This window comes from Scatophagus argus, chromosome 21 (assembly GCF_020382885.2).
Source record: "Scatophagus argus isolate fScaArg1 chromosome 21, fScaArg1.pri, whole genome shotgun sequence".
Classification (NCBI taxonomy): Eukaryota; Metazoa; Chordata; class Actinopteri; family Scatophagidae; genus Scatophagus; species Scatophagus argus.
In genome coordinates, this window is record NC_058513.1 from 15,139,092 (window position 1) to 15,162,915 (window position 23,824).

The 23,824-nt window shown below is 42.9% G+C and overlaps 4 protein-coding genes across 11 annotated transcripts; 1 reads left to right on the plus strand and 3 right to left on the minus strand.

Moving 5' to 3' along the window:
* Positions 1 to 263: 263 nt before the first annotated feature.
* On the minus strand, positions 264 to 5,708 carry prph2a (peripherin 2a (retinal degeneration, slow)). The gene is made up of 3 exons (XM_046378345.1): positions 4,433 to 5,708; positions 2,827 to 3,073; positions 264 to 631 (listed from the first exon to the last, which is right to left on the minus strand). Exons 1-3 carry the CDS (start codon positions 5,011 to 5,013, stop codon positions 425 to 427), a joined length of 1,035 nt encoding a protein of 344 aa, XP_046234301.1. The 5' UTR covers positions 5,014 to 5,708; the 3' UTR covers positions 264 to 424.
* Positions 5,709 to 6,711: 1,003 nt separating this feature from the next.
* Positions 6,712 to 8,630, minus strand: tbcc (tubulin folding cofactor C). Its single transcript, XM_046377979.1, has one exon. It carries the CDS (start codon positions 8,525 to 8,527, stop codon positions 7,490 to 7,492), a length of 1,038 nt encoding a protein of 345 aa, XP_046233935.1. The 5' UTR covers positions 8,528 to 8,630; the 3' UTR covers positions 6,712 to 7,489.
* A 1,032-nt stretch (positions 8,631 to 9,662) lies between these two features.
* Positions 9,663 to 19,109, plus strand: bicral (BICRA like chromatin remodeling complex associated protein). Of its 5 annotated transcripts, XM_046377983.1 has the most exons (14): positions 9,906 to 11,435; positions 11,697 to 11,787; positions 12,138 to 12,191; positions 12,410 to 12,455; positions 12,801 to 12,849; positions 12,974 to 13,039; positions 13,346 to 14,620; positions 14,722 to 14,779; positions 14,870 to 14,901; positions 15,030 to 15,079; positions 15,282 to 15,427; positions 15,540 to 15,634; positions 15,733 to 15,835; positions 15,936 to 19,109. In XM_046377983.1, exons 4-14 carry the CDS (start codon positions 12,415 to 12,417, stop codon positions 16,421 to 16,423), a joined length of 2,403 nt encoding a protein of 800 aa, XP_046233939.1. In that variant the 5' UTR covers positions 9,906 to 11,435; positions 11,697 to 11,787; positions 12,138 to 12,191; positions 12,410 to 12,414; the 3' UTR covers positions 16,424 to 19,109. The 5 variants fall into 5 exon arrangements, with proteins under 5 accessions (XP_046233936.1, XP_046233939.1, XP_046233938.1 ...); XM_046377980.1 differs by lacking the exons at positions 9,906 to 11,435; positions 11,697 to 11,787 and adding an exon at positions 9,663 to 9,899; XM_046377982.1 differs by having other exon boundaries at positions 9,906 to 11,787.
* Positions 18,954 to 23,808, minus strand: si:dkey-21c1.4 (polycystic kidney disease protein 1-like 3). 4 transcript variants are annotated; one of them, XM_046377990.1, is made up of 6 exons: positions 23,100 to 23,368; positions 21,009 to 22,466; positions 20,723 to 20,833; positions 20,456 to 20,572; positions 20,297 to 20,362; positions 18,954 to 19,549 (listed from the first exon to the last, which is right to left on the minus strand). In XM_046377990.1, exons 1-5 carry the CDS (start codon positions 23,107 to 23,109, stop codon positions 20,334 to 20,336), a joined length of 1,725 nt encoding a protein of 574 aa, XP_046233946.1. In that variant the 5' UTR covers positions 23,110 to 23,368; the 3' UTR covers positions 18,954 to 19,549; positions 20,297 to 20,333. The 4 variants fall into 4 exon arrangements, with proteins under 4 accessions (XP_046233946.1, XP_046233945.1, XP_046233942.1 ...); XM_046377989.1 differs by having other exon boundaries at positions 18,954 to 20,196; XM_046377986.1 differs by lacking the exon at positions 18,954 to 19,549 and adding an exon at positions 23,467 to 23,808 and having other exon boundaries at positions 20,245 to 20,362; positions 23,100 to 23,172.
* Positions 23,809 to 23,824: the final 16 nt, after the last annotated feature.

Genomic DNA, 23,824 nt, shown 5'->3' on the forward strand with positions numbered 1-23,824 from the left:
AAACATCCAACAACAATACGAAGGAAAAAAATACACATTTACTTGTGACCGCAAAGCTTCTGACAATTCTCAGTACATATCACATTTACCTGACTTATCATTTTGCAGTTTTTTGGAAGTAACAAAGAGTAAATCTCTGAAAACGTATGCTGTGAAGCAGAGCTGGAGCCTGAGATGGATTTGATTGGTTGGGGAAAACATTTCTCATCCTATCCGTTATCTCTCTGTATGTATGGATGTACAGTTTATAATCATGTGTCCATTTGGAAGGAGTCCATATAGCAGGAGTTCATAGCCAAATATGTGTGTGTGTGTGTGTAGTGTCTAAATAATAAATGCTGGTAGAAAAACACATTAATCTCACACGTCCCCTTCCTCCCCGCTTCAGGTGGGAGTGGTGTCAGTTCTTGCAGGAGGGGTTAGCTCAGCTCACCGTGGCAACTGCTGCCTCACCCCCCTCCTCCACCTTGCTACCCTTTCCCATGGCCTTCATTTTGTCCATGATGTCAGTGAACGTCTCCTTCACAGTCTTCTCCAGGATCCAGCCCTCGCTCTCGCTCTCCGGGTCGTCTGGATTGGCCAAGGTGGACAGGGAGCTGTTCACGTACTGCAGGCCGATGGTCACCGTGAACTGCAGTGGACAGGAAGACATATCAGATAAACCCGAACCCCAGGACAGATATCAAAATATCATCTTCTAAAGAGCAGGGACGATCACTGAGGATATGCTTTAAGAATCTTGTTTGTTGTTGTTTAAATGTCAGTTAAATTCTTTTTAATCAGTGCAATGTGACACAACGCAAAGAGCTGACAGATGGCAGTAACACAATGTACAGACATCAACAAGCAGACAAAAAAAGAAGTTATGAGTTGTATTTATACGTGGATGTCTCTGTGCAAGTGTCTGTGTGGAAGTGTGTAACCAAAGTGTGGTAGCTATGTGTGAGCATTAAAAGGGAAACGTGTGGGTATAAATGTGTGAAGAAGTATAAGAAGAATTAAAAATATGTACACATAAAAATATATTACAGTTATTGAAACAATCTACCACCTTAAGGCCTACTCTATCTATTAGAAATGTGAAGAAGTGAGATAAGACTGTAAATGGTGACTACAGATCAGCTTGGCGGCTCAAGCTCCAGGAAGTGGGTCCTGTCCCCATCACCTCCTCCAGATTAACCCATTACTCCATCTCTGAACCCACTATCTGTGTCAGCACAGAGACGCTTGCATAACTGCTGTTAAATCTGGAATTCCTCCCATTGAAGTATGGTCAGCTTCCAGGGCATTGCTTGTTTTCAGACCAAGGGTTTGTCTGTTGGATGTCTGGTACAGACGTGTTGGTCTAAATGGTGCTATTTACTGTCTGCTATCACTGACCTCTAGAATTTATCTGTCCGCATTTGTCGCTGTTCTCTGTAATGATGAGCGGATTCTTGGGCCTCAGTAGCAACAACAACAACAGCAGATGTTGGCAGCCAAGGCTCAGGAGAGAGTTGAAGGGAGGCGAGATGCCATTTGGCTGCTATAGGATTAGCATCTGAGTAGCAAGTGAGATATTGTAGGTAAGCTGCATGTACGCATATGCCAAAGGTGGTGCGGGGTAACCTCACAGAATGATATTTAGGTAAAGTGGATAGAGCCGTTTTGGAAGGAGATGCAGCAAGTCTACAGAGATGATAGAAGGAGTGAAGTGTGGAAAGTAAGAGCCCACTGGGTCAAAGCTTTACATGTTGATACACACAACAAGGTCATCGAAGTCCTTGCCTGACTGCAAAACAAATTTACTGAGCCCTCGATAAATTTACTGGAAAATAATTTATTGACTGACCAAAGATCCCCCTCTGATCAAAAATGTATTTTTCTTTTTGGCACTTGGATGGTTTATCATCATCATGCAGAGTTTGACACTAGAACTGACTGTTTTCACAGTCAACCGGTGGAGAAGGAAAGACGTGTACGTACAAGATGAATCTGTGATAACACAGCTAGTTAGGAAGCCAATTGTGGTCCAGTGTGTGATGAGGAACCTTCCCCCAGTACATAAGTGCTGATACGTTAATACTTTACAATGAAGTATTAAGCATGTATGTGTCCAACAGTTAAACTGTTGAAATGAGAAAAATATTTGCATAATTCTAAACCCTGGTAATTTACCTTTTTCATGTAAAAAAGCATGTAAATTATCATTTAAAGCAGCATGTTACTATGTCTTATACATCTTCAAAAATATCCTTTGAATTTGACATGTTACAGTAATGTCAATACCGCCTATCCATTAGGGTCGCGGGGGGGCCGGAGAATATCCCAGCTAACTATGGGCAAGAGGCGGGGTACACCCTGGACTGGTCATGGTAACAAGCTTTTTGATATTTTATAGTTTAAGCAATTAATTGATTAATTGTGAGATGCAACAATGAACAATGAAACAATCACTGCAATGAAACAATGCAACTATTAGTTGCAGCCTTAACTATCAAATTCCAGTGGAATTTTCCACATCTGGCTTCAGGGAGCAATAATGAGCCCATTATGAATCAACACACCACACTAAGGTGAAGAAGACACAAGAAAACGCACTTGGACAAGTATTATAAATGGGAGAGTTATACTTTTTCAGAAGTTTTTTCCAGAAGTTTTTAAACAGCATTGTTTTGGTTTTAAAAGGGAAAAGATTTTAAAGGTGAAAACCAATTTCTTGGTTTGGTCAAGAAATGAGACAGCAAACATTATTTTTCACTAAACTTAAACACTAAAGTGAAGTTGAAAATCATCACATTTGCATCTATATTTATGTGTTTGTGCTGATGCATCGCTGGCCCTGACCTCCAGCATCGTGATCAACAACACCAGGACTCCGATGGTGTTCATCATGCCTCCGTAGTAGGACAGCAGGGCTTCGCGGCAGCCACGCCTCCACACGTTCAGCTCTTCTGTGTAGTGGTCGTAGCTGTAGTGGGCGGAGTTGTTGGTCATCTGGAACTGGATGCAGGGCCTGGGGGAGCTGGGGTTACAGCAACTGAATGGGACTCCATCCATCAGGTACTGGCCATCCACGTTGCTCCCAATGCGGCTAAGAGGATGAGACGAAGTGTCATGTTAGAGTCACGTTATGATCGGTTGGAGGTGACAGTGAGGTGAGATTTAAGGTCAGGAACTACATTTGTAGTGTGTGTGTGGACTAAAATTACTCCACTAACTGTCAGACTTTCCTTTTACCAAAATAGCCTTAAGGTGTGATGTTTACTGTCCCAGAGTATTTTTCTCCCTTTTCATTTACTGAATCCAATCAAACTGTATCAAGTTCTGGACACGAGCGACAGAAGAAAGTTTTTTAGTTCACAGTCAGTGGTGTTGGACTTTATGATATAATGCTTTTATTGTGTTCATTTTTCAGAGTATTTTTATTTTTTCCATTTTCACCAAATCTTCTTTCTCAAAAGGCATGGACAATAGTGGGTCAATGAAACACATATCAACATTTAGTCAAGCCCAAAATAATGGTCCAGCTAAAAGTACTACTTCTATAGAACATACAGGAAATACTTCACGATTTGAAATACTAATCAAGTGATCAATCAGATGTATGGTTGTACCAATATTTAAGACTATTTATGAACGGATTTCCATGTTTACTGCCTTGGACCGGTAATGGCCTTACAAGAGTTTTTACCAGTCACCTGACTGCATTACTGTCCAGTGTTTATACAGACTTTAAAATCCTATCAACAAATTCTTTTATTGTACTGTGCTGTCCCTGGAGTGTTACCAGGTTCCCTGCTGATAGGACAGGATGCTGATTCTTGAAGGACATGGACGCTGTAATCCATGAGATTAAATACTAATTATCAGGCAATGCTCAAAACCATCCTCATCATAATTCTCCACACACACCTAACTTCTACTTTTTGCAAAAAAATCACCCAAAAAACTGTGTATATTTAAACAAGTTTTCACGAGGCCACATATCACTAAATCGGAAAAATGTACTTTTAATCCCTCTCATGCCTTTTTGACCTCATGCATCTTTTTTTGTACCTAATCACCAAAGTCGCTCGTTCCAACTTTATCCATAAAACTGCCTAGTAACCTCTTCTACTTTCGCAGCCCCCCTGCTGTCACCACTTCTGTGATGATAATCCTTGGTGACTGAAAGTAAGTATACTTAGAAAGTAGATACTTTATTGATCCCGAGAAAAATTCAAGAAAGTAAAGTAAGTAAAGTAAATAATACACCTGCTCTGACTTGCCTTCATATCCACATGCTGAACTATAACTTTGAATAGACAAGCACGGGCCACCACATTGATACACTCAGCTTCACTAACAATATCTCTGAGTAGCAGTCAGTTCACTATCACATCACACATCGGTGATCTCTAACTCATAAAGGTCCATCACAGGGGATTCATTTTTCTTCCTTGTCACTTACTCTTTGACTTCCTTTGAGCTGAAGTCCAGGTAGCGGTTGCTAACCCACTGAATCTCAAACCAATCTCTGAAGTTGTCATTTCCACAGCACCGAAACTCCATCTGCATCAGGTCCAGGGTCCTCTTCATGTAGCAGCGTCCCGGTGTGTCCGTGTCCTTGTAGAACTTCATGCCATTCCTCAGCCCCTCAGCCAGGGTGAACTGCATAGGGATCCTCATCAAGAAACACAGCAGGGCCGTCACAAAAAGTAGGGTGTTGAACACCACGCAGAACACCAAGAAGTTCTTTAACAAGGGTTTCCACTTTACAAACTTGGTTGGGTCCAGTGAGTCATAGCACATTTTGCCTCCAAAAGCATTGATGCCACAGGCTATTAGACCCATAAATATAAGCAGGTTGGGCAAAAAGTGGCTCTCATTGTTGTCCATAAGTTCTGAGCGCTTTCGCAGCTCGATCTTAAAGAACAGGCCCATGCTGAAGACTAACACACCAGCCATTACAGCGAACCAGTACATGAACCAGACAGTCTGAGCGAGCTTCACTCGCTTCTTCAGATCAAACTTGACCAACATCAAAGCCATTGTTCAACCTGTGATGTATCCTTTACTGTGAAAAAGAGAGTCAGGCAATACTTTTAACCAGTAGCTAACCAGCAGATAACCAGTAGCCCCTTAGTTCAGATAAATGTTCTTGAGTGCGCCAACCTGCAGCTCCTGTTTCCCAGTCTCTTTGCTATCTAATCCATCCCACAGCAGAAGAGCAGAAATGAAGAACCCAGGAGGACCTGGGAGCGGCACAGGAGTGTTATTTCTCCAAAGCTGTCACCTCTCCCATTGTGACAGAAACTTGGATTTTCACAAGGCTTTTCCTCCCAGATTTGACCAGTTTTTCTTCCTTAACACACAGGTGAGGCTAATCGCGGTGTTCCGTTGTCCTGGAGAGGTGGAGGATTGCCGAGGAGCCTCATGATTAAACTCAAAGTTGCAGTACGTCATGCTAAGCTCCTGTAAGCAGCCTGATCCAATTTGCCGAAATCCCTCCACACAAGATGAGCCTGATCGTAAGCTGCTGCCAGGGGCCATAATTGGTTTGAGTGTTCACGTGGTCATGGTCGCCTTGATCGAATGCACCAGGAACAGTAATGGCATCAGCTGAAAGCTGACAGAGACCATGGACATGAAAGTGGAGCTAATAATGGAGCATACCCATTCACTGGGAGAGGACCGCAAGTTCATCTAAAACAGGATGTCTTCCCAGTGCTGCAAATAAGCTGTGCTACTTAACGCCCGGTGACCCACTAAAGGCCTTTTAGATTCACATTGGCCCCTTATGTGATTAATTTATTTACAGTTGCACAAAAAGCACAAAGCTGAGACAAACTGGATGGATAAAAACATATGTTTAGAAATAGATAAATATAGATACTACACCATGCAAGCTGATAAATGTATTGAAGTACTCTCGGTTATTTTGTCATTTTGACTCTTACTATCTTGGCAGTTAAGAGTCAACACTGTCCCTGGCACACATATGAGCCAGGTACTTATTCTGACCAAGGTCAGGCCTTTCCCTGAATGGCTTCTAGTCTGACTGCTTCAAACTTCACTTTGACTGCACGGGGACTGCAGTGCTGCTTACTGCAGCGTCACAGCTGAATGGTTATTGTTCCTGGCCAATCACATAACAGCATTCATTCAGTTTTTAGAAAGCATGTTTTTGTTGACATCTGTGCTCAGTTTCTTTAATTCTATGCAAATTGCTCTTTATCTGACTTTTAATGAAATCTATTTGTTGAAATCCTGCTTTAGTACCTCTGTAGGGTGCTTTAAAACTGTTGTGTCCATTGGTTCAAGTGGTTATCATTTTAATGATACTGCAAAATTTATTATAAAGTAGGTTTCAATAAAGCAGAAAATTACCATTAAAACTTCAAAAGAAGTACTTCTAGATTTTTTGCTTTGCAGCACTTAAACTACCCACATTTCCATCTTTTCTGCTCTATATATTAGATAAATTATACTCACCTCATCGTTCCTACATTTTCAGTACACGTTCCGATAATGTGATCGTCTGCCTTTTTGTGAATTTATTCCACAAAGGCTTATCCACTAGCAGAATGGTTTTGCCCTGCATGGCAGCAAAACTTATCTTCAAACAAATCCATTCCAACCAGACCTAAGTTTGTTTTTTGACAAGTAAAATCTGTGAGTACACAAGCAGGAGGTGAGCAGTATGTAAAGTATTGATATACTGTAAATGACATCCAAAGTAAAGGAAGCTGAATGTACACATACAACTTTAACAAGAATAGTGACCAAGATATGTAGCACACTGGGCATTTTACAGCTGGAAATACACCTGTCAGTGCTCTCCAATGGACAAACTATATGATGGAGACCATGTTAACCAACACTACATAGACAAATGTATTGGGACACCTGACCATTTCACCAACAGGAACTTTAATGACATTGTATTCTAAATACACAGACAGCTTTGCAGCTACAACAACTTCCACTCTTCTGGGAAGACGTTCCACAAGGTTTTGAAGTATTTTTTGTGCAACACATGCACTGCAATATGTACTTGCAGTAAGCTAATTTTTGCTGTGCTTTACCAGAAATCATGCAATGTCATACTAGTAAACTGCAAACTTCATCTACCATAAGGCATGAATACAACAGAAAATAGGCATTAAATCTGGTGTTGGAGGGCCCAGTTTTCTCTGTGCAAATTAGTCTTTTACTGTTACTTTTAGCAGTTTTGCAAATTGTTTGCTGAGCATGAGCAGAAAAATATTGGTCTACAACACCTCAAACCAGAATTGCCTCACCTGAGATGTGATGCTCTACTTTGCCATAAACCAACTGTGTAAATGTGGATTTTTTTTTTCAGGTGTTAGTGCAGCTTTAACTCTGTCATACAAAACCACAACTTTTCTCAATTACAGCAATCCAACACATTGAAAAGATAACAGTAGTGTAAAACAAATTTGCAGGCAAAAAATTAACTTATTAACTTATTACTTTGGCAAATACAGATTTTAAAAGTATAATTCTAGGTGCCCCAATTCATCTTCCTATCTGCTTCTGGAATGACAGTCCAGTTAGGGGAAGGTGTTCCTGCAGCGAGCCAGTCGAAGTCATCCACCTGGCTCCAGTTGTTTCTGTCCCGGTCTAGGCCAGACACAACGAAATCTTCCTCCAAGGTGGGATACGACCAGGAGAAAGGGGCGAAGCTCACTCCGCGACAGTCCTCTATGATGGCTCGGCTGGTGACGTGCAGATACACCTGGGTGTCCGTGGTGTTGTGAGTCCGCAGCTGCTGACAAGCGAAGACCAGAGTGCTGTTCCTACACTGATCAACAAACACTGAACTAGACACGGGCCCACACAGGATCTCACAGCTGTCGATGTTTTTCAGGTGCAGCGTGCTGGGGGAACCAAACAGCCGAACTTTGCAGTTGGTGAGGTGAGTCAACAGTACGTCTTGTTTCTGGATCTCCTCAGCTGTCTTTGTCAGACGCACATTGTCCATCTTGGAGAAGCCGCACTGCTCAGAAGCTGCAGCTCCATCCACCTTGCTGGAATCAGCAGGTGTGGCTGCTCCAGGTGATGGTGTATCTGACATAGGTGCTGAGACTTTATCTGCTGCTTTACTGCGTGCTTGAAAGGTAAACTTCTTCTTGGGCAGACACTCTTCTCTTGTCTTGGCAAGGGATGTTTGGAGTTTCTGGAAAGCAACCTGGGCTTGTCTCAGCTCGTAGTGGGATAAAAACAACACGCTGTCGTTGAGAAACTTTTGCAGCTGTAGTATTCTGGCTGTCGCCTCCTCCAGCTTTTGAGTTACCACAGCCCGGTCAGCACCGGAGCAGCCTGTCAGCAGCTCCTCGATGGACGCCCGCTCCGCGTTAAAAGCGCTGAAGAAGTACTCGCCCTTTTCCTCCGAGACAGACTGGCTCTCTTTAGCTTCCCTCTTCCGCTCGGCATCCTCTGTCCTCAACTGGTGCCGTTTCTGAATTCGCTCATGTATCTTGGCAGCACCGCTTTCGCCGGTAAAACCAGTTTCCTGGTTACCTTCAGCCACTGCATCCATGTTGTTGCACTGTAGCTAGTTACGGAAGTGTGAACGTCACGCGCGCTTCTTTTTCTTCTTCATGGTTGTTTCGAGCTAAGGTTAAAGGTGCTTACCGCCACCTACTGTATCGGAGACTATTATGACACCATGACATTGTAAATTAAAAGTAAAAAACAAATAAAAACCTAATATTCATTCAGTTTTTTAAACGTACCATTAACCCACCAAAGTAAAATACTGTATCTCGTAACGACGTGCTTGTCTGAAATTCCATTTATGAATTGAATATTTTAAATCATTAAAATTATTTTGGCCAGTAGGATTAAGTTGGCATATTTAGGAGTTTGGGCATGTGTAAAAATGTATAAATGGCCAGGTACCATAGTATTTACAAGTATTATTAATAATACTATAGTAAAAATTATAGGGTTTGGATCTAAATCTTTTTAGTGTGTGGAGACAAGACTTTGAAATTGTTCATTGGATGATATGAGATAGCTACATAGAGGTTTTTTAAAACAGGTAGGAAACGAAAAGAACAGACATAAGTTCATGTATTTAATATTTTTAGAATATGTACTGTTTGAATTGTGGAACACAAACGATAAGTGGACTTGATACAGCTTACTGTAACAGCATAGACACAGTTGTCTTTTGTTTACATCATTATTACATTTGATCTATAACTGAATTTTATGCATATAGCAGATATTTTGTTTTGCGTGCTATTTATAGGGTTTTTAATATCGTCCGTTCTTTTGATCCTTGATGCAGTTCCAAGTTGTCGTTTTTAAATATATTCGTTAAAACTTATTTTCTATGTATTAGCCTACAGTATTATATGCCACATTATATATATATATACTTTTATATATAGTCCTTCACAGGGATCAGAGGGAGAAAAACACAAAGAGTAATGCTATAATTAAAAATAATATTTATGTAATACGAGTAGGATTAAAGCCCAATAGTCAAAGCAAAAGCTGCGTATAGATTTAATTTGAACTTTTGATTAATGTCTGTGCATACAATTTGTGGATTAGGAGGTACTTTACAGACAGTAACCATGGTCATACCTGAGCAACGTCAAGGTGTGGCAAACAGATCAGAGGCCCGCCCTCTACCGTTGGTAATGATGAGAAGTCTAATAACATTTATCTTCAATTCATGAGGGCAGTGGAAGTTACTATTATAAATCATAAAAATATAAAAATATGTGTTTGTTAATGGCTTGTTGTTGTTGTTTGTATATTTTACATTCAAATTCAGACAGTCGTATGCGACCGTTGTGGACTGATGGTTTGGGTTGTCTTGTTCTGTGCACTACCCCAACAACCCGTGCGGTGATGGCGAGGAAACCCCGTTGACAAGGCACTGCTTTTTCATGACGGTGAGTTTCCCTTTGAGTGTATTATAATTTTGTGATAAAAATTTCAAGGAAAAAACACACACAACCTCCTTCCTCCCTTCCTTCAGGGAGGGAAGAGAGTTTGAGCGGAGAGAAAAATCTATCCGAGGCAGAACAGGGACAGTGAGAAAAATATATGAGTGGGAGAGGGAGAAGGAGGAGGAGGAGAAGGAGGGGGGAGCAAATTAAAAGTTGCCAAATGGAGATATTGGGTTTCAAGAGGAGTGAGACAGGAGTAAAGGGTTTGCCTCTTTGAGTCGTCTTTATGTTTTGCTAATCGGGATTAATATGTATGTCTCGACACGGTTTAGCCCCGTAGCATTTTCGACGATTTCTAGCCGACGTTTCCAAAACAGGCGTCGTCAACACCGCGGCTAGCTAACCAGAACAGGCCGATGTTTATCGTTAAAATGCTGCGGAGCCGTCCAGTACGGAAAGCTACCCGACCAGCAGACGGGCTGCTACAGAATCCACCGATTGAAACGCGTCGGTTCGGCATATCGAGACAAATGTGACGTTTTTCATGCTGGCAGATGAGCCACATGGAGGACAAATGAAAGCCTCCCCAACAGAGAAAGAAAGATCACGTCAGCGACGACCAGCCACAGGCTGGACGACGGGCGTTTTGTGCTGCTTGAATGCGATTATCATTCTGTCGATTCAGTCTATTTTTGGAAATAAAACTTGCAGGCTGTACGTTATCTGGCTTGCTAAAGCCACGGCGACACCATGCAGCACCAGTAGCAGGACGACAGCAGGGACTAGCTTGGTTTGCGTCGAAGCATGCATGTCAGGACGGTTTTTTGAGGCTGAATTTGTGCGCTAAATTATACTAAATGTCCGGCCTTTTCGGATAAGGGGGCTTTATTTCGACGACTGTGATCAAAATTGGCCTTATTTCTACAATCTAGTGCTTTTCAGCCGCTAAAATAGTCGTTTTGCCAGCATAGGCACTTAGGTGTTATTTTTTTTCCGTCTAACGTTAGACTTTCACTCAAAACCAAATGCTTAACTGTGGACGTTAGCTTACATTTTGGAGTCAAAGCTTGAGTTTTTGTTGGTTTGTTTGTTTTGGACTGCTGACAGGAAGGAGTGCAGTTACATTTTGTATACATATTTTACATATACAAACAGTCCACACTTGGAGATTTTTGTGAAATAAACGTATTGTGTTAATTGTTTTTGTTTTCGTTTTTTCGTCTGTTTGAAAAACTCGACATGGCTTCCTCGCATTTGCGTGACATTATGTCATTTTTGAAGGACAAAAGAGCCTCAGTGGTTGTAGTAGCCTGTCCTCTTATAACGACAAAATGTCTGCTCGGTATGGCTATAAGAAGAATAGCTAACTCGATTTTCTGTGACATAGTTTGCTTTTGGTAGGATTCTTGGTGTTTATAAATCACAGCGGAGTCACTTCAAATACCCCATTTTAGTGCAGCTACTCCGTCCTCCTTTGTTCTCCCTGAACCAAAGATGGAGGCTGAACGTGGCTCAGTTGTAAAGACAGCCTGTGTCATGGTAACAGCCATTTTGTTGCATTGCAGTTGTAACATTTTTCCAGTCTCGGGGACCCAACCTGCAGTTCTCCACGACTTTGACAAAAGAAGCTTAGAATTTAAAGACTGTTTTTTTTTCCAAATACTGAATTAGTTACTTAAAAAAATGGCTTTTTATAACACATGTCTCTCACCACGTGCTACACTTTACTTATAACATACTCATTAAAAAAACCCCATACTATGCTCACAGGTTTTTTGTTCACTTTCTATAATGTTGCAGCTGAGCACTTTGTTAGGTGCATACTTTTACTGGCTGACACAACATAAAGCCAGCACCTCCTTCAATGTAGAAACTCGAACAACCATTCAAGGTACAAATGGAGAAGGGTGGAGTTATTTACACTCAAATGCCCCTTTACACTCTGTGCAAACTGGAAAGACAACCAATGTGGCATAACAGAGGGGGTGGGAGTTGGTGTGTCAGTGACAAATATCTGTAGGTGAGGATGAAGGCCATCCTGTTGCTGAATTACACACAGACCTATCATTGCACTGAGTAACATACTGAGGAACAAATTTTCCCCCTCTTCCTCTCTCCTCTCCACCCTGTATTTGACACACCCATCTCTCTTTCTGTCTCATCGTCCTCACTCTCCAGCACTCCCACGCCATGTAATTTACAGTTTTGTAATCTGACTAAATGCAGTTTCTCACCCTGCAGCCCAGGAAACAAAGGGTGATAAATGACTGAATCCATGGTTCCTGCTGGAAATCTGTGAGTGAGATGTCCTTGCTTCCTGTATAATAATAATAATAATAATATGTATATTGAGCTTTTACAGCTCATGCACTCAGAAATAAGTGATTAACTGAGTTTTATTTTCATGGTTAATGAAGCTGTTAGCCACTGGCCATGCAAATTCGAACAGTTAACTAATCCAGAGTCCCCTCATTTCTGTGCCCGTGTCATTCTGTCCCTTCATAATTTTTCAGGTGTCATGGATGATGAGGACGATCGCCATCTTCTTGATATTTTAGGGTAAAAACCCACTTTATAAAACTAGCATTGACGTTATGTAGGTACCGCTTTCTGAAAAGACTGCACTGATGGCAATTGACAGCTTGGTCACACATTTCTACATTTGTCCTTAAGTTTATCTTAAATAGTTTGGTAATATTAATAGGTTCCCTCTTTGACATCAAAACCACAAATCTGCTAGTTTATTTTTTCCTCTTTTGTTCAATTGGGGAAGTTAATAATCTCCTTGCCTATTCATTTTTATTGTAGATGATTTTCAGAGTTAAGCCAAACACCACATACACCACACACAAGTGAAAATGTTTGCTCTAGGTCCCTAAAAACACACCAATTTATCCTTTTCAGAGATGTGGATGCATTGAATGATTATCTCCATGGCAGCAACAGCAAGTCTGTGAGTGACTATTTCTGAATGTATTCACAGTCATTCCTCATAAAGTCTGTCTGAATAGTTATTTCTCGTTGATACATAAATAAACTACTCTTTGTTAAACTCTCATCTGTTTTTTTTCCTGCAGATTGAGGAGGATGATGTAACAAATGCAGCTTATGGGTCAGATGGATCCTTCTTTGCTAATGACACGGTGAGTGTACCTGTGATTAACTCGAGCCAAGAAAACATTAACAGTGAGCATTTTTCTCGGGCTTTTAGTGACATTTGAGTCGTAATGTCATGGTTTTGATTCGCTTTGTATGGGTATGCTGTTATGAGTTTAAAAAAATGTAGTTAGTGAACAAATATGTGAGTATGTAAACCCTTCTGGTCCTAATCATAGGACACTGGAGGTGGTAAAAAGTAACACAGCTTTTGAGACAGACCCACAGGGAAGGCAGTTCACATGCACACTTTTTCCCACTTTCTGCTCATTTTCTTGAAATGCCTCATTTAGACTGGCTCCAACTCTGGCCTCAAGGGTGGCTCTTCTTCCGTGGGTGAATTCGGCGAGGATTCAGCAGGGGCAGGCCTCCAGCTCTCCAGCAGCCTTTCATTTATCGAGGATGAACTGGGGCCAGAAACGTCCCCTGGAGGGGTGGACCTCGGGGGAGAGGACCAGCCCTTTGATATCCTACAGAAGTCTCTCATGGAGGCTGATATCACAGAGCAGACTTTGGCCCAGGAGGCCTTACTGGACTCTCAGCCTGCTCCAACTATAGTGCAAGCTCCATTCCCCTCCCAGCTGGTCTCTGGGGGTTATGGAGGGGGAGTGGGTGTGGTAACCACGGCGACAGCTGCGTTCCCTACAGGCCAGTTCCTGCAAGGGGTTTCCCAGCTGCCCAACGGCTCTTCCCAGCACATCCAGGTGTTGGGCTCGTTTGGAGCAGGTGGTGGTGTGATGACTCTGAGCAGCTTGGAGAGATCTCCTCAGATTGTACTGAGGCCTGGGGCGCCTGTATCTGCAGCAGGGACCCCAACAGGGGGGCAGGTGTTTGCCCCTACTCAAGGACAGGTAGGCCAAGTTGGTTTACCGTTCAAAAACATCCCCCTTCAGAATATCATCATCCAGAGAGGCCCAGGAGGGGCTCAGGCTCTTGTCAGACCTATCCAGCCTAAACCGCTTCAGGGTGGGGCTCAGACTGTCTACAGCCTCGGTCTCCAGCCCACTCCCGCCACCTTGGCTAATGTAGTTAATGCTAACACTGCTGCTCCTGGGGCACAATACACTGCCAATGGCTCCATAGTAGTACAGCCACCTCTGGAGCAGCAACAAGCACAGGCCCAGACAAATATACCACCTGGACAGTTCTTACTGCCCAGTTCTTTGGCGCTCACGCCGGCCAGCACCATCCACAATGGTCCCGCTGACCCCAACTCAAATGCCCTAATTACCAGCCAGAATGCAGTGCAGATTGTTGCAGGGAAGAACTTCACTGCACCACCAGGAGGCCAGCTAATTTTAAATCAGGGAGTAGTCGCCGGGAGTCAGGTTGGAGGGCCTGTAAGCCAAACATGGACTGGAGTTTCTTGTGCGAGCTCCACCGCTGTGCAGACATCGTGCGCTCCTGGGCGGCTCACCCTGGTTGGCCCAGCAATGGCGGGGATCAGTGGTCAAGGCCAAGTAACGGCTAGCCCTGTTCAGCGCCTTCTCGTGACTCAGACTCAGAATTGCACTTCTCTGTCCCCTTTACCTGGTACTGTGACACAGGAGCAACAAGACTACAGACAGGTAGGATCCCAAGTTACTGGCGGTATTTCATTTATTGTCATCCTGTTTTGCTCTTTAATGAAACTGCCCTCTGAATGACGTCACTTGTGTTAATTTTTCAGAACTCTTCATCACCTGCCCTCAAACAGGACAGACAGGCACAACTCAGCAGCATCCACGGTAACAAACAAAGGCTTTTTGTCAAATACCTGTTTGAATTAAGAGTGCCGTACTTTAACCTAATGAGGTTGTTTGTACGATCTCTTTTAGCCATGACACAAGACTCAACGCTAAACTCTCAGGTACATCACTCATTCTACACCTCATTTGCTTTACGCTCACGTTGGTGTGTGTTCAAACTGAGTAATGCTGATATGGGCGAAATCAGTGGTATTATGACAACTTTTGTATGTACGCTTTCTCTTTATAGGTCAGTGCTCAGAAGAGACCTGCCCTTCCAACACTTACAAGAGGAGGAATGTGAGTTTTCTTGACTTATCACTCTTGTGTGCGTCCATGTGTGTATCTGTTCATAGCTATTCTCACATACCACTGGACCCATTAGCCTAATGTTTTATGTGCACATTAATGACTTTAGTGGCTGCTCTGCTTTACTTGTCGCGTGTTGTCTTGTGTTTGTCATTCAGCTGTTGAAAGAGCTTTCTTCCCCCCTTGTCTGTAGGGTTTTACAACAGTTGAGGAAGGATCATGCTGCAGTTCAGACCCCAGATCGGCGTCGATTCGCTTCGATTGATGATGCATTGCAAAGACTCCTCCCTTACCACGTGTTCCAGGGGGCTCCACCCAGCCACGATGAGTTCTCACAAGGTGGGGCTTGTGTCTGGCAAACTGCAGCCCTGTTGTATATTTGAGAATGTAAAATTGTGTCGTCAGAGTTAAAGTGCCTTCTAAGTAGAGTTTTGTGTGGTTTGGTTTGCAGTGGATGAGGAATTTGAGGCAGTCGCAGCTCAGGTGCTGAAGAGAACCCATGCCATGGTAAACAAATACAGACGGCTGCTGATGGTGGAAGCTGAGGTAGGCGCACACCTGAGAGATAGGTGCATGCGTGCATACATATGTTTCTTTGTTGTGACATGTGCAGGCCTAACAGTTTGCTTCTCCTTGCCCCGCAGCGTTTCAGTCCATCGTCAGAAATGGTGATGATTGACAGGACCTTCAACCAAGAGGAGCGCAGCAATCTGACGCAAGACAAACGTATGGTACTAGTGGATCCAGGTAAAAAAAACCAAAAAAACAAAAAAACATTTGGAGCAAAACATTTTTTCTCAGAAAAGGTTTTATGCAACTCTTCCTCTCTTCTTTGTGTGCTTTACAGACAGCTTCTTGGAAGACTTCTGTTGTGGGTTGAAATCCAAACTTTTACAAGATCCCCTACCCTCTCAGTCGTTGTCCGTCTGTAGTTGGAATCAGTCGGACAGAGGCTCTGCGGAGCCACCATACAGGACAGACTCCCAGCCCGGGTGTGGAGACCCGGGAGGGGGTGGGGCTGTAGGTACAGGTGGAGCAGATAAACTCCACCCTCCACACTTAGAAAACAAAAGCATCCAGGAAATGAAAAGATCCCAGCAACACTATGGGCCCAGCAGCACCAGCAACAACAGCCTGACGGCGGCAAACAGTTATCCCCAAGGTAACCGCTCACCTTTTGCAGCAATGTCAGGAGGACAGACGCACTACCAGGTGTCTCACCACCTGTCCTCCCACTCGATCCAGCCCCAGTACCCCCCTCAGCTCACAACACCCCCTCACCCTGACACGGACTCTGCTCTAGAGGCTGCAGTCAACAGCATCTTGGAATGTTAAGATTGATGCCCCAGGTCATCCATAATGTATGGTTTTGACTTATTTTGTGTGTGTGTGTGTGTATGTGTGTGTGCGTGCGTGTGCGCATGTTTACTTGTCTAAATCTCCTGTCGTAAGATTTGTTGTATTCCCCCACATTCCTGTGTGAAGAGACGTTAGCTCTTCTCCCAGTTGCATTATCTTTGTGAAACCATCTCCAGCCATGTAGCATGGATTTTGTTTGTTGATTTTGTTGTATCATTTTTTTTTGGAGGGGCGGGGGGGATCAGGCATGATTGAGGAGCCAGAGTCTCCGTCAGGGCTGAGTGAGGCACTTAAAATTACCTATGAAGATCCGGGCATGTGTGCAATGCAGTGGACTAACAGATGGAAATTGTTTTGTGTATTTGAACATTATTTTAAAGGGGCAAGGTGTGCGATTTCAGTAGATTGAGCGTCCCTCCCTTCACACACACACACACAGTCGATATTTTGTGCCAGTTGATTACCCCCCGGCGCACACACACCTATGCTGAAAAACAGGGATGAGGAGGAGGGACAAAATGATGACTCTGTGCCTAATTTTAGGTTTTTATTTTATTTTGAAGTGTTTACATGAAGAAGCTCTATTCAAAAATATCCATTCACTGTTCTTGCATTACGAACACGCACAGCGCGCGGACACACACATGCGTGCGCGCTTTAGTGCAATGCTTTAGGCAGGTTCATGGTTCAGGGCTGCAGATTTCCTTTAAGGTAAGCTCAGCAGAGACACATTCACAGACCAATTGCACTAAATGCACTGTTGCTTATTTCAGGAACTATTTGGATTTGCGGCTCTTGGCGAAATACATTACATGCTAGGCTAAACAGAAGGTGACCTGCCTTAGTCAGTCCTTAACCACACTAGAAGCCAGTCAAACCAGTCACATACAGTAGACATAGTTAGCGTTCCTGTACTCAGCAGTGCTTTTCTTTTTTTTTTTTTTTTTAAGTTTGTGCTTAAGTCACATTTTCTTTGGCATTTTTTTTTTGTCTTGTACCTTAAAGGTATGCAAGCCCCGACGCAGACACAGGACAAATCTCCATCTCAACAACCACTTTTATCATTTCACATTGTGTTTGTGTCACGGGAGCTCAGTCCTCAGATTGAGGAAGATATGTTACATTATGTTTATCTTTTTTTAAATTTAGATTTTTATTTCCTCATTTTTAGAGATGACTTTAAACAAAAAAAAAAAAAAAAAGAGATGGCTGTTTTTGTTTGTTGTGATGTGTTCCCCCGGCTGTGTGAACATGACGGTGTCGTCATTAGTTTAAACAACCCCGGAGGGCCATTGATTGTACCTGTTTTGTCTGCCTTCTGCATACAGTGTAATGATACAGTGATCATATCTGTCTATGCTTTACTATCTCGACATGTCTATCAGTGTGTGCGTGTGTGTGTTACACTGGCCATTGTGTTCATGTGGTTTGGCTGTTTGATCGCCACACTCTCGACTCTGTTCCCGAGTGTTCGTTCAGCCCTCCGGGATGTTTTTCTCACTTTCGAGTGTTTTTGTTTCAAGCGTTTCTCACATTTCTTCTCGTTTCCCTCTCAGCAGCGCAACCAAAATTCATTATAGGAGAGAGTGTGGTCTCGTCCAGAATCACTGTTGGATCTTGTTGTCTTTGTGCTGGTGAAAGGCGCTCGGTGGCTGTTCAAAAGAAGCTGTTGGGTTTCCTGTGAATCTCTGCCCCTAAGTGGCTCCCACTGTGTTTTTGTTTTGTTGAGTTTTCATTTTAGAGCTAAAACTTAGCTTACTGTGATATTTAATTATAATGAAGCTTTAATCCTAAATATTGGATTTCTGTTTTTTGCCAGTATATCTACAGAAATCTGTAGCACGAAAGAGCAGTTTCTGCCAAGCCCAACACAGGACCAAAGCTTAGGTTTAATGTGTTAAATGCTCTTCGAGTTGATTCTGAATGGTGTCACCTTTCTCCTATAAAAATGTCTGTGAAATATGCTTGTCAGTAGCTGCAGGAGCAGACTGAAGGCCTTTTATATGGGGTGATATTTTGTGTTTGAGTGCCAGCAGCCATCGCAGCCTGCCTGTATTTCTGCCTATAGACCTCTGATATCTACCAGTGCACACTGAGAAAACTCGGCTCTCTGCTTGCATAGCAAATCTCCAGTGACATGCAAGGGTCACTTGAGATTTTTTTTTTTTTTTTTTGCTCCTTCAAGTGGTTGCTGCAAGACTTTGTGCCTCTATAGCACTTACATCCACAAGAGAGTTAGTTTCAGACTTGCACAAAGTAGAGACATGTTCAGTGTGGGTGAAACGTTGTGTTATCTTGATGCATATCAGCGTCTGAGGGCCTGGTAGAACATACTGTGCTTTTTCTCCCCCGTTTTCAGTGCAGAGATTTTCTGCTTCCATTTTCACTGTTATTTTGTCTCACTTGATTTGTATAGTTTGTTGTTTTGTATAAAAATGAAAAGTGAAACACAAAATATTTATAATTTTTGTATGGAGACAAAAAAGAAGAATGTAAAACAAAAACGTGAGAAAATGGAAATTATTTTTTATTGTGTTGGCTGAGAAGCAGCATCAGGAAAAGAAAATGTTCTAAAAATACTGTCGTTTCTTCATTTGTAGCTAATGTGTGTTCACTACAGCAACAAAGAGAGTCAACAATAAATTCATTTTGAATACAATAACGAACTGGTCCAGTCCGGCTGAGAACCTCCTTCAGTGTGCCTCCATTACTATTCTGTGAGTGTTCGCATACTGGCACTGACAAACTAAGCATGCATAATAACATCATGTGACAGAATAAGCATTTGCAAAAGAAAAACAGATTTGTAACCCTCTGCTACACAGATACTATCTTTTCACTGAGATTGATGTCAGGACATTTTGAATTTCATGTTTCTCTTCATCCGAGCTGCCAGAGTAAGATTTTATCAAGTCAAAAAAATCTGTTTGTTCCCTCTAATCCTCTCATGCACCCCAGCAAAAATGCCTCTGCACAAAGGAGCTAAGAAAACTGAGCCCAGCCCCTTTGGCTTTGGGAACACAACACAATAGTGACACCTAGTGGAGCCCCCGGGAACAGCAGTACTGCAACACATGGCGTCTGCTGACCAAGCAGATCCCACTGCAAATCAATCATAAGTAGTTCTCGTGTGAACATTTTCTCCTCCCACAGTAAAAACAACACACAAAGCAAACTAAATAAGACAAACGTAGATATGTAAATAAATAATCTGAAATAAAGCAATACATAGAAGCCACAGTGCAGGGCCCAGAGGCTTTCAGTTGACAATGAAACAACGGGAATCAAAATCACAACTTTTTCAGTTGTTAATAAAATAATTCAGTGTTTTGGAGAACAGCTAGCTGGGCTCTGTCAAATGTTAAGGGGATCTGCGTAGTAGCACGACTAAAGATTACTGACACTTCATGTCTCCTTTATTTAATCTGTACAGAAAAAATAAAGTGTTGAAATATTTATAAAATTTAATATAAAATCTGCCATTTTACCGAGGTCATATATCAAGAACTATTTCTTGGCACTATGAAGTTGCCAGGAAACCAGTACAGACTACAGACGGGTTGTTCCTGGTTACTCTTCATGTTTTTTTCACTGCAGTTTTTGTATGGATTACACAAGATATAAGAAGGTAATTACTTCAAAGGTGCCGTTAGATGGTTTTCGTTCCAGTGTGACAGATCCAGGCTGTTTCCCCGTTTCTAGTCTTCATGATAAGCTAAGCTAACCAGCTGCTGACCGTAGCTGCCATGCTGACAAGAAACACATTCATCAGACTTAAATGATGTGGAAATGTTTGGACCCTTATGTCTTTTTTAATAGAAAAGATGCCTAAAAGCTGTGAATGCTCACTCTTCCAAAGAGGCTGTCTGAACATCTTCCTTTGGCCTCAGTGGTACTTCCTCCAGCGATCTCGCTCTGGAAAGAAAACAACCATCGACACGCTCAGTTGTCTCCAAATCTGTGCTGCCCACTACTTAAAGCAGCGCTGAGAGTAAGCCACACACTTACTTATATGAGGGTAACTCCAGATGTAGCTGAGCACACAGTATCCTGCCAACAACATGCTCAGTCCACCTACTCCACCTTTCCTCACATCTATATACCTCCTGTAATACCACTGCCAGCCTGTTGGAAGCGCAGGAGAGCAAACATGTGTTAAATACTCAGCATTATCAAAGACTTACGGTTTTGACATTTTAGCAACAGTCATCTGTTTTCTTGCCGAGTCAGATGAAGCGATGGACACCACTCTCACGAGATGTGTTGGATATTTACCTCTTTGTACCATTGCCAGCACATCTCTTGGACGGCGGGGAGATTTGCCACTCAGCCACTCAGGTAAGTCCCTGAGTCTCACCTGTCCAAGACTCTGCTGTGTTAGAGCACCTAGAATTCATAAAGAACCAATGAACTGACACTGATGAATACACACCAGAAATCACAAGAAGCTGAGAACAAATCACAAACCACAAATCTGACTAGCTTTTACACATTTTAATCTGACCCCAAAGAGGTTTTGAGGTTTGACACAGAGCCCTACTTTTAACTGTCGAATACCAACCTTTAGTTCCATTATCAGCAGTGTTCTGTTTCATGACGCCGAGCTGTGACTTGGCCGCCATCAGCCCATCAACAGCTTTAAATATCTCCACCCTTGCCGGTGGATTTTGTGGTGAAGGAGGGAAAAGATGTCCTGTCATGTGATGACCCACGTTCAGCCTCTCATTCAGGTTGAATGTATGTGGAGGGAAGTCCTTTGCTCGCATCACCTGAGACAACAGATGTCCAGAAGGGAGGGGAGTTGTACAGGAAGTTAGTTCAGCCTGAGGGGAACCATCATGTTGCAGGGGGATTAAAGATGCTTGTTTGGAGTTTGAACTTATTTTCTTAACTGACTGTAGCTCTGCATGTTGCGAACTGGTGCTGGGCAGCTTGTCTGACAGGGTCTTAGTTACCAAGCAGCTATCAACAGCTTCTTCCTTCCCTGTTGGAGGTGGAACCAGACTGAGACTGGCATCAGGTCTGATTTTGCTGCTTATATCATCAGCAGTTTCAATCAGGCCCAGGATGCTCGGCCTGCTGGACTTCCGGGTAGTGTTAGCTCGGCCTAATGTAGCTTTAACGTCCTGGAGGGTAATCCTGGCCCGGTGACCACTTCCTGATTTCAAAAACATCTCATTCCCAGACAAATCCTCAGTTTCGCTCTGGTTGTCCACCAAGAAGTCGTCTCTTACACGAGGTCTCAGAGTCTTTTCATTTACTTCAGAGTCCAGAGAGCTAGAGGCGTCTTTGGTTGTAGAAAGGGACTGTGCCGCCTTCTTCGCCTTTGACGCTTTCATTTTAAATGCACCTTTGGGTTTGGTGTCTGTAGACAGAATGTCAGGATGGGGGTTGTCTTTTACCAAGTCTTTCTTAGGATGAGTTTTGCTGTCTGTTTGTGCTGTGGTTCTGGATCTTAGAGGATCGGATACAAATGGAGCCGAAGCTGAGGACAGGTCCTCTGAGGCAGATCTGGTTCCCTCCAGTGATCCCTTAGGAACCTGTTTAGACTTTGCAGCTTCTATCAAAGCATGAAGTCTCTTGTTTTGGGGCTTAGAGATGGTGGGAGATTGAGGTGGTGACTGTGATTGGGTGGAGATAAGAGGCATGGTGGTGGAGGGGGGCATGGTGGCTGCCTTGATTTGCTCAGACAGCTTCTGTTTCTTCTTCTTAGCCGATGATGACTTTGATGTACTTGCACTCTGTAAAGGTGCTGCTGTCGACGATGACTGCGGCGGTGGTGCTGTGGACACCTTTTTACTCTTCTTTGTTTGTGGACTCGCAGCCATTGACGGGGTCTGAGCGGGCTTCTCCCCTTTTGCTGTCGATTTGGTCAAGTCAGCGGCCGATCTCGAAGGTGACGTCTCGTTCGCCGTGACGTCATGTTCGATTGGAGGTGTTTGGGATCTCGCTGCTGCCTTGCAGTGTGGCAGGTGACTCTTCAGTCTTTTGTAAGTTTTCCCACAGAACGGACACACCTCTGTGGGGAAAAAGAGAGACAGAGCAACTCCTGTGTGGTTATAAGTGCACAGTGACACTAACACTTCTGTTTAGATGTGGTCAACACAAACAATAATTTGCTGACTACTTTCTCAAATAAACCATGAAACATTAGAAAATAGTAAAAAACAAACAAACTAATTTCTAAGAGCTCAAGTTGATGTACTTGATTGCCCATATTGGCTGACACACAGCTTAAAGTCAAAGATGTTCATTCATCTCAACTACCAGTTCAGATAAAGAAAAACATCAACATTTTTGCTTCAAAATTACATAATTATCTAAACAGTAGATTTTTTTCTGCTGGCTGACTACTGCTCTCAGCTCTAAGAAGCTTAAAATACTGCTAAATATCAATGAATATCAGATTAAAATGAAAATAAATGAGTTTTTTGCAGGAAGCACATGGACTTCAAGGGCTGCGTTGGAGTTATTTAAGAAAAAGTGCGCCAACAGGAAGTTACAATAGTCTCATCTACTGCAGGTTCTACTGTATTACATCCGTCAGCGGTGCACCAAGTCTCAATACATTAAATAATAGGGACATATGATACTGGCTAAGTCACGTGATGTTTCCTCGTTTGTGAATGACAAACAATATTATGACACTTACCCGAGGTCATTTTGCACGCTTCTGTAAGACAGCCAATCAGGCTGAAGCATGTCCCCAACGTTAGAACAGGAAACTCACAGTAAGAACAACAGAAATGTTAAGTTACATTTATTATCACGTCAGCACACACTGGTGTCACTTTTACATACTTGTAGTTGGACCAAAACTTCTCAAACTGTCTCTAGTTAGGACACGTTATCACATGCTGGATCGTAACTGTGCAGGGAAAGACCTTTGTGGTAGCGCCTCAGGAGCCTGAGTATAAATTACTGAAATTAAAGCAAAATTAGCGTCAGCTTGAGCTACATAATTATTGCTGTATAAATTAGTGGCAGATTTTAAAACTGGATTACTGACAGATACATACTCAAAGACCTGTACGATCTTGTCGTGATCTCGTCAGTGGGTGTGGCGCATCGACTTCCTGCTCTACGTCGTAAATTGAGATGATTCACTTCTACTTACTTCCGCTTTTGCGTAAATCCCCGAACACGCTGCAAAAATGTTTGGCTGTTGTCAGTCCAAATTCCCACCAAAGCCTTTGATTTTTGTCAGACGGGAAATTTATTTGCGTACAGCACTGTCCACGATGTTGTCTATCAGAACAAGACATTTAACAAATTAAAAAAGGGTCTCTTTCTTGACACTGCTTAGAGTGAAGTACACACCCACATGAACTAACGAGCATTAACTGACAGAAATTCTCAACAGCGCGGGGTCCGCGA